The sequence below is a fragment of the Sprattus sprattus genome (genome assembly GCF_963457725.1).
Source record: "Sprattus sprattus genome assembly, chromosome: 6".
NCBI lineage: Eukaryota > Metazoa > Chordata > Actinopteri > Clupeiformes > Clupeidae > Sprattus > Sprattus sprattus.
The window spans coordinates 13,755,454-13,763,853 of NC_137925.1; the positions used below are offsets into that span (position 1 = coordinate 13,755,454).

Below are 8,400 nucleotides of genomic sequence, written 5' to 3' on the forward strand. Positions count from 1 at the left end.
AAGGGACTAGCGGAACCACAAAGTCGTCATTTAATGGTGATAAGTGTTAACTTAACACACACACTCCTGAGAGACTCATACACCCTTTAAAACTGAACACACAGTACATAGGCAGACCGCATCACTCTCAATTTATACATATTGGTCACAAATTAGTTCAGTTTCCCTTCACTAGAAAGCAACTGTACTACTCTACAAGGACTTTTAGTAAGACGGCTTTAAATAATAGGAATTGCCATTGCTTTTAATAATTGTGATGTTCCTGATTCAATGTTGATGCTACTTTTAACTACTGTTCAAACCTACAATATGAACTTGTGTGTATGCGTCACATGTTCCCTGAGCCATACCTTAAAGTTGACACTGATCCCTTACAGCTTCTGAAGGGTAAGCTCACATACCATAGCTGCTCAAATAGTATTTGGCTGCCACAACAAAATTACAGTTAGATAAAAACAAGAAGTACTTATGGTTTAACTGATGTTTTTTTTTTATCAATCAGTACATCAAAGTAATACATGTCTGGGTGAATATGGCTGTAAAGTAACAAGACATCCTTAAATGTCTTCATTTGAATACAATACAATTTGAATATAGTTTTGTTTAAATCCAAACATGATACAAAGAACCACATAGTCCCCTTTAGTCCTTATGAGATCATTTTAAAACACACTCATACATTTTTTTATAAAACATTAGTCAACATCTCCATCAAACAAGAAAGACCGAGACTAAATTAAATCATTCAGGGTGTTTGTAAATGTCCAGAGGGATGATCAGGTCGATAGGCTGTTTCCTATGCCCATGTTCGAGATCACCCAGAGGTCAGTCCATCAGGTAGGTTGGGCAGGGGAGAGAGAGGAGTCAGACGCTTCAGTTCTTCTTCAGTGTCTCCAGGTAGCCGATGAACCTGCGCAGGTTCACCTTGATGTTGTCCAGCACACACAGCTGCTCCGGACTGTAGTTGCCTTTGCCCTCCTTACGCAGCTGGGGAGTGGAACGCACACACACACACACACACAAACACGCACACACACACACACACACACGCACACACACACAGTTGAGTGTTAATGTCTGACATGACCGATCTCAACAAAACCCAACTGTTCTCAGAACCCATTTTTAATAAACAATAGTTTTTTTCTCCGGTTCTTTTAGCTGATCTAATGTATTCTTCTTTTTTAATCTTTAATTTTTCCACGTCCCTCTATCTTCTCATTTGTAAAGCACCAATGTGTATGAATTGGGCTCCATAAATAAACTAGTCTTCCCTTTCCTTGATCTCCTTCACTGAAACTGATGGTGGGCCAGTTTAGCCGTGGACTGTAGTGTGCAGTGTGTTCTCAGAGGAATAGACGACTGACGCAGAAACCGCTGGCTTTCTCCAGACGCCACTTCTGCGCAGGGCCGTGAAGACTAGCGGTGTTGTCTGCGCAGTGGTGCGTGAGCGGGGCCTCACCTTGGATTTGAATACGGGCTGCAGGGCCTTGAGGGCGGCCAGCAGGTGGATGTTCCTGGCGGCCTTCTCCGCCTCGGCCCCGTCGGCAAACACGTCGAACAGCGCGTCCAGAGCCTCCCCACACACCACAAGGTTAGAGTCCTTAGAGGCCACAGAGAGTAGGGCTGTCCCGATCATCTGCCCGAGGAAAAGTCACAGAAGAAAATCAAATCTGGTGTCTGTGTCTGTGTCTGTGTCTGTGTCTGTGTCTGTGTCTGTGTCTGTGTCTGTGTCTGTGTCTGTGTCTGTGTCTGTGTCTGTGTCTGTGTCTGTGTCTGTGTCTGTGTCTGTGTCTGTCATACCTGTAGTGTGTCTGCTGACCCCGTCTCCTTGGCCAGAGTGCTCCCTGTGATTCCCAGGATGGCGAGAGCGTTCACCCTCACACTCATCATGTCACAACGCGTCGCCGCTTCACACACACCCATCAGCTGCTGAGGACTCATACACTGATCACACACACACACACACACACACACACACACACACAAAGACACACGCATACAGAGAGCATGGTAAGCATCTAAACAAGAAGGCCCTGAAGCATCTAAATGAAAGGTTCATTGATGCTATGTGTTTCTGACTGGTAGCCAGTAAGAAGCTGGGTGATGTGATGGGGTTTCTGACTTGTAGCCAATGAGAGACAGGATGATGTGACGCGTTTCTGACTGGTAGCCAATGAGAGGCAGGATAATGTGATGTGTTTCTGACTGGTAGCCAATGAGCAGCTGGGTGATGCTGTGGTTCTCACCTGTGGGATGTTTTTGGAGGCCATGATCTGCAGCAGTGAACGCAGAGCACTGGTTACTGCCTCCAGAAACTCCTCTTCCTTCAGAACCTCTACAACACACACACACGTACACACACACCAATAAGGAGCGCTCACACACACACACAGCGGAATGCACAACGCACACACAAGTGTGTGTGGTTGAGATGTGAACGTATGTGTGAGTGTGAAGGTGTGTCTAATATATGTGTGTGTGTGTGTGTGTGTGTGTGTGTGTGTGTGTACGAGGTACTGACCTGCAGAGCTGAACACCAGGCTGGCCAGGTGCTGAGCCACCATCTGCAGACCTGCAACCCCACCCAGAGGCTCCGTATCCATGGTAGCTAGGATGTTATGGAGACACGTCAGGGCCCGGCACTGCACCCGGTGCATTCTGGGTAAAAATAACACAGGGATGGTCAATAGGAAGACTGTCCTGACGTGGCAGGATATCTGCTGGATATCTAAAGGTTAATGAATGTCAAATTCTAGTAAGCAGGAAACTGAGGAGTGCAATGACTTCAGTGCAATCAGTGCTGCAAAATCAAGCGAGTACTACTAAGGACTTCAGTGTTTCTGTGTTCAGTGTTACAGTGTTAAATATTACTGCAAGACTCGATCAGTGCTACCAAATTCTCGCCACTTGGCAGCCATCTTGGTAACGCCCACAGTCAGCTATTTTGAGCAAACAATATCAGGCCCCTATCTAAATTAATGGGGAAAGATCCGTAACTCATAGGACTGTCAAACAGACATCAAGTGAATTCATTTTAAAATCAGCCAAACGGGCCGTGAACATTTTCTCCAAACCGCTCAAATAAGGCCAAAAAATACTTTATTCTTTGTGTGGACTTGCTCACTGCGCATGCAACGAATTTCAGGGGGCAGCTATTGCTATGGTTACGGTGGAAATAAACAGAACTTTCAATTGAGGTGAAACGTCAGGTATGACATTTCCGACAATTTGATTGACTGTGTATAATACTACATGGCAGCACTTCCAGTTATAATCCACCAAGTTTAGTGTTACGGATTCCCCCTATCTGATTCCATAATTTTCCTGTTAGTGATTGATCTCTGATGGAACTACAGGATTAAATATGTATTACTACAGGAAGGAGGAAGTACTTTTTGATCAGACTCTTCCATGATGAGCTTCTCCCACAGGCATCCACTGCAGCAGGACTGGGAAACTCTGCCTTCTTCAGAACCTGAACACACACACACACACACACACACACACACACACACACACACACACACACACACACACACACACACACACACACACACACACACACACACACACACACCTTATTTCACAGCAGTGTGCCTAAGTGTTCTATAAGAAATAAAATATATATATATCTGTGTAATATTATGGACAGGAAGAGGATCTATGTCCTGGCAAGTACCAAGTGTTTAGACACTAGGTGTTTTGACATTAGGCAGAGCTAATCCAAATTTAGCCCAAACGACTTGACAGAAACGTACTGTATAAACACGCAACAGACACTGCCTCGTGTTTACAGGAAGAAGGATTTGGGGACATGAAGCACTCGTGTCAAGTAGGCAGGAAAGTACAAGCCTACAGTATAAGAGTATGAGTGTGTGTGTTTTTTGTCTTTTAAAGGATGCTGTAATGTATTATGGCAATGAGGACATCAGCAGACAGAGAGTGATAGAGTTACAGAATGTGAGTGTCTAAATGTGTGTATGTGTGTCTGAGTGTGTGTATGTGTGTCTGAGTGTCTGGGTGAGTGAGTGAGTGTGAGTGTGTGTGTGTGTGTCTGGGTGAGTGAGTGATTGTGTCTCTGGGTGAGTGAGTGTGTGTGTGTGTCTGGGTGAGTAAGTGAGTGTGTGTGTGTCTAGGTGAGTGAGTGAGTGTGAGTGTGTGTGTCTGGGTGAGTGAGTGATTGTGTCTCTGGGTGAGTGAGTGTGTGTGTGTGTGTCTGGGTGAGTGAGTGAGTGTGTGTGTGTCTGGGTGAGTGAGTGAGTGTGTGTGTGTCTGGGTGAGTGAGTGAGTGTGTCTCTGGGCGAGTGAGTGAGTGTGTGTATGTGTGTCTGAGTGTCTGGGTGAGTGAGTGAGTGTGAGTGTGTGTGTGTGTGTCTGGGTGAGTGAGTGATTGTGTCTCTGGGTGAGTGAGTGTGTGTGTGTGTGTGTCTGGGTGAGTGAGTGAGTGTGTGTGTGTCTGGGTGAGTGAGTGAGTGTGAGTGTGTGTGTGTGTGTCTGGGTGAGTGAGTGATTGTGTCTCTGGGTGAGTGAGTGTGTGTGTGTGTCTGGGTGAGTGAGTGAGTGTGTGTGTGTCTGGGTGAGTGAGTGAGTGTGTGTGTGTCTGGGTGAGTGAGTGAGTGTGTCTCTGGGTGAGTGAGTGAGTGTGTGTGTGTGTGTGTGTGTGTGTGTGTGTGTGTGTGTGTGTGTGAGTCTTACCTTCTGAGGGATGCAGTGGTGTATGAGGGCACTGTGGACTTCAGCGGAGAGGCAGAGGGGAGACTGCAGACTGCCTACTTCACAAGCCTCACTTTCATCACCACTCGACATCTCCTCCCATTCATCATCAGATGGGTCTGCAGGACACGGACACACACACAAACACAAACACACACACACACACACACACACAGAATAAACAGCACCCTTCAAAAACAGCCTTACAACAAAACATCTCCACACATGCATGCATGCACGCATGTGCACACACACACACAGAATCCCTCTTTTGAGAGCAGTACCCTCCAGTCGTCTTTAAATTCAGCCTTATACACACTTCCAAACACACACTTCCAAACACACACTCCCCTCACCGTCTGAGCAACACATGTTGACGATGACCTCCAGCGACGTCTGCTGAGACAAGAGCAGTGCTGTAGCTTCCCTTAGCTCCTCCTTTCCGTGCTGGACACACACACACACACACACACACACACACACACACACACACATATTAATGAGATGCATTAGATTAAGCAAAAAGAACTTCTGCAAGAAAACATCAATAGAAACCTCTCAAAACTAATATGAGAACCATTAATTGACTACTTGCACTTGACTAATTACTTGTTCTCTCACTTAGCACGTAGAAAATCAATGAGGGAAATAACAGTAATTGAGCAGGACTCCTAAGCACTCATCCTCTCATTTACCGGTATTAGGTCAGAGAAGTCTTTATCTTTCCTCGCCGTGTGTCCTCCGTTCACCCTCTCCTCCCCCTCCTCCTCCATCTCCTCCATCTCTTCCTCTGCTCCGTTGGCCGGGTGATGGTGTTCCTCGGGGCTCTCCGCCCTCTGGTCTCCGGCATCGTTGGCATGGCGAGCGGCCTCGGCCTGCAGCAGGTCTGGGATCAGCGCTCCACCGTCTAGGTCCAGGCTGGCTGAGAGAGTGGCCACCAGGGCGCTCAGAGTCTGGGCCTGACGCCCCACTGGGATACTGTTCTTAAGGTTCCATAATGAGCCTGGCCAGCAGGGGGAGACAGAGAGGGTAAAAAGAGAGCGAGAGATCTAAACTATTTATTAGAAATGTAATTCAGTAGGAGTCTACATCACCACCTCTGTGGATAAAAATTCCATTTAGAGTAGGGACATTGATTCTGAGGAGCTATATGTTGGTTTTAGAGTCATAAATCTATCTACATAGCGAGTCTTGTGATCCTGAGATTCATTTAATTCATTTTGTGTATGTGTGTGTGTGTGTGTGTGTGTGTGTGTGTATAGCCAGCCATGAGAATGTGTGTCTCACCAGCAGCCAGTGTGCGCAGGAGTGTGTGCTGCATGTCAGGGTTTGTAGAAAGAAGCACAGCCTCCAGGGCTGACAGCACGGCCACGTTCACACTTCCCAACAGTTCCGCATTCTCCTCTGTCACCGTGTGTAAGCATTGGGCTACACACACACACACACACACACACACACAAAACATTATTTGCGGGACTGCTTGGACTTTTGGTAGATAAGGGTGGACAATTTTTTTTTTGCAACAATACATCAGTATACATTATTTTAATTACATCATACTATATTCTCCATTATGTTGAACTCAGCACAGCATGTATGTGGCACTATGACACAACATGGATATGCAACATAGATGTTATTGCAGTGTCTTACCAGCAGAGAGCGCTAGCTCCAACTTCTGCTCGTGTCTCTCCAGGCACAAAACCAGCATGTCCAACAGCCCCGCTTTATTGAACAGTGATACGGCCTGACTGCTGTTCTCACTGTCAAACAAACACAAACACACGGAACACAGACTGCTGTGTGGGTGAACTATAAAGACAATAGCTTTGAGTTTTTCAAATGTGCCTTTAAAATGCTGGATGAACTGAATTGTTTTCAACCATCACAATGCCACTAACTTAATATATGCTTAATAAATGAGATTTTTTTTCAGTTCCCCCTCAGTGTACTTAACTATCTGAGCCACCCAGGGGTCTGAGGAGGGGGTACATACCACAGGTTCCACAGCAGATTGATGGCCTCGTTGGCCACGTCCTCAACTGTGCTCTTCAAGTTCTTCGGGGAAGGATTAACGTCAAAGCCTGAGCAGCACTGTGGGCAAGAAGTCAACAGTTAACTGAGCTAGTATGAGACAAAACACCAAATATCATACAAAACATTGCATGGCCAATTACTCTAAAGAGGGGGTACAGTGTGTGTGTGAGTGAGTTTGGTGAAGAGTTTCACTACTGTTTTTTTTTTTTTTTTAAATCTGAGGCCAAACAAACAAACAAAAAAGTCAAACAAACAACTTTTATGTACAGATAAGACCATCTACGAAGTTTGGTCAGCCGCCATTTTTTATTTTTTATTGCTTTGCAACACTCACAACTGTCGGAGAACCATAAATGAAAACAAGTCCGTCGAGGCAACTGCGTGACCGAGGAGTAACAAAGTCTTAGAAGTATATTGAGCCCTTAAGCGGGGCAGAACAGATACAGTGTAGGCTGTATTTCCTGCATTTAAAACCAATTCTGAGGTGAATCCCAAAGGCATGTGGAGGCCTCTGCCTCTACTAAGACCTCAGACACACAATCTCAGAGATGGTATCTAGATCCTTCTGCATGGATGCTGAGAAGCCATGGCAATCGCCTTTGTCTAGGTGCTCAAGCAAGGATGCTAAGGTAGTCATGGAAACCACCATTGGTCCCTAGTAGGGCAAGTTTTGTGGCTTTGAAAGTAAAGTATACTGCTACACATGCATACCTACCATAAGCACCTACCGCGCATGCACACAAACACACACACAGGCTTTGCTTACCTCTCTGAGCAGGGTGATGAGAGGCGTCAGGATGTCTTGTCTCACCATGTCCTCACACACCTCGGGACTCCCACTTGCACTCAGGTTCCTGTCCAGAAACACAACACACAGGTCTGTGCTGCAGCTGTTGTTGAGCCCATTTTGATACTTTTCAATCTTGCCCATTGTAATGCCAAGAGGGTATGTTTATGTTTGTGTCTGTAAACAATGTCATCTGGTCCTCTTAAGAACATATAGGTGGATGGAAGTAGTAATTTCAAGCATACACATACACATGGCGCAATGTATACACACATTTTTAGACTCACTGACACTCTCTCTCTCACACAAACTTAAATAGGCAGTTATTTCAGTCCTTTCAAAGCATTGACACAGACTCAGACACCCACCTGAGGGCTCCTGCCGCGGTCTCCCGAACAGCCACGCAGCTGTCAAGCAGCAGTGGTCCGAGACGACGCACCGCGTCCCGCTGGAGGAAGCTAGGGATGGTCTGACTCTGCTGCACCATCCGAGAGATGCTCGCACACGCACACTCGCGCACGTCCGCGCAGGGACTCTGTAGCTGAGCGCACAGACACACACAGAAGTTTGTTAGGGATCGCTGATGAGCTGACATCAAGACTAAAGTGTCTTTAACGTTGTTATGTAACGTTGCTTGTGAAGACTAATAATGTTACACTGGATAGGACCCAACTTTAACAGACATGACACTTTAACAGAGTGCTTGCAAAGAGAAATAATATTTAACATTGAACCTGTATGCGTTACTTGGGAACACGTTTGTGTTGATGCCGACACAGTTGTCTATGCATTTACACAACGTGTCTCTGAAGGGCTACCTGGCTGTTGGTTATACTGGCTAACTGATGTCTTGTTCAATG

The 8,400-nt window shown here is 46.0% G+C and overlaps 1 protein-coding gene across 1 annotated transcript in view; it reads right to left on the minus strand.

Annotated features, from left to right (window-relative positions):
* Positions 1–472: 472 nt before the first annotated feature.
* Positions 473–8,400, minus strand: part of heatr3 (HEAT repeat containing 3) — an 8,300-nt gene continuing 372 nt past the window's right edge. The window contains exons 2-15 of the mRNA XM_080840373.1: positions 7,909–8,081; positions 7,520–7,607; positions 6,713–6,810; positions 6,370–6,479; positions 6,004–6,144; positions 5,412–5,719; positions 5,073–5,163; positions 4,699–4,835; positions 3,396–3,478; positions 2,525–2,661; positions 2,250–2,338; positions 1,804–1,947; positions 1,463–1,639; positions 473–987 (exon numbers count right to left, since the gene is read on the minus strand). Of these exons, the coding sequence (XP_080696499.1) occupies positions 874–987; positions 1,463–1,639; positions 1,804–1,947; positions 2,250–2,338; positions 2,525–2,661; positions 3,396–3,478; positions 4,699–4,835; positions 5,073–5,163; positions 5,412–5,719; positions 6,004–6,144; positions 6,370–6,479; positions 6,713–6,810; positions 7,520–7,607; positions 7,909–8,081 (1,890 nt within the window). The 3' untranslated portion in view covers positions 473–873. The remainder of the gene's footprint in view (positions 988–1,462; positions 1,640–1,803; positions 1,948–2,249; positions 2,339–2,524; positions 2,662–3,395; positions 3,479–4,698; positions 4,836–5,072; positions 5,164–5,411; positions 5,720–6,003; positions 6,145–6,369; positions 6,480–6,712; positions 6,811–7,519; positions 7,608–7,908; positions 8,082–8,400) is intronic.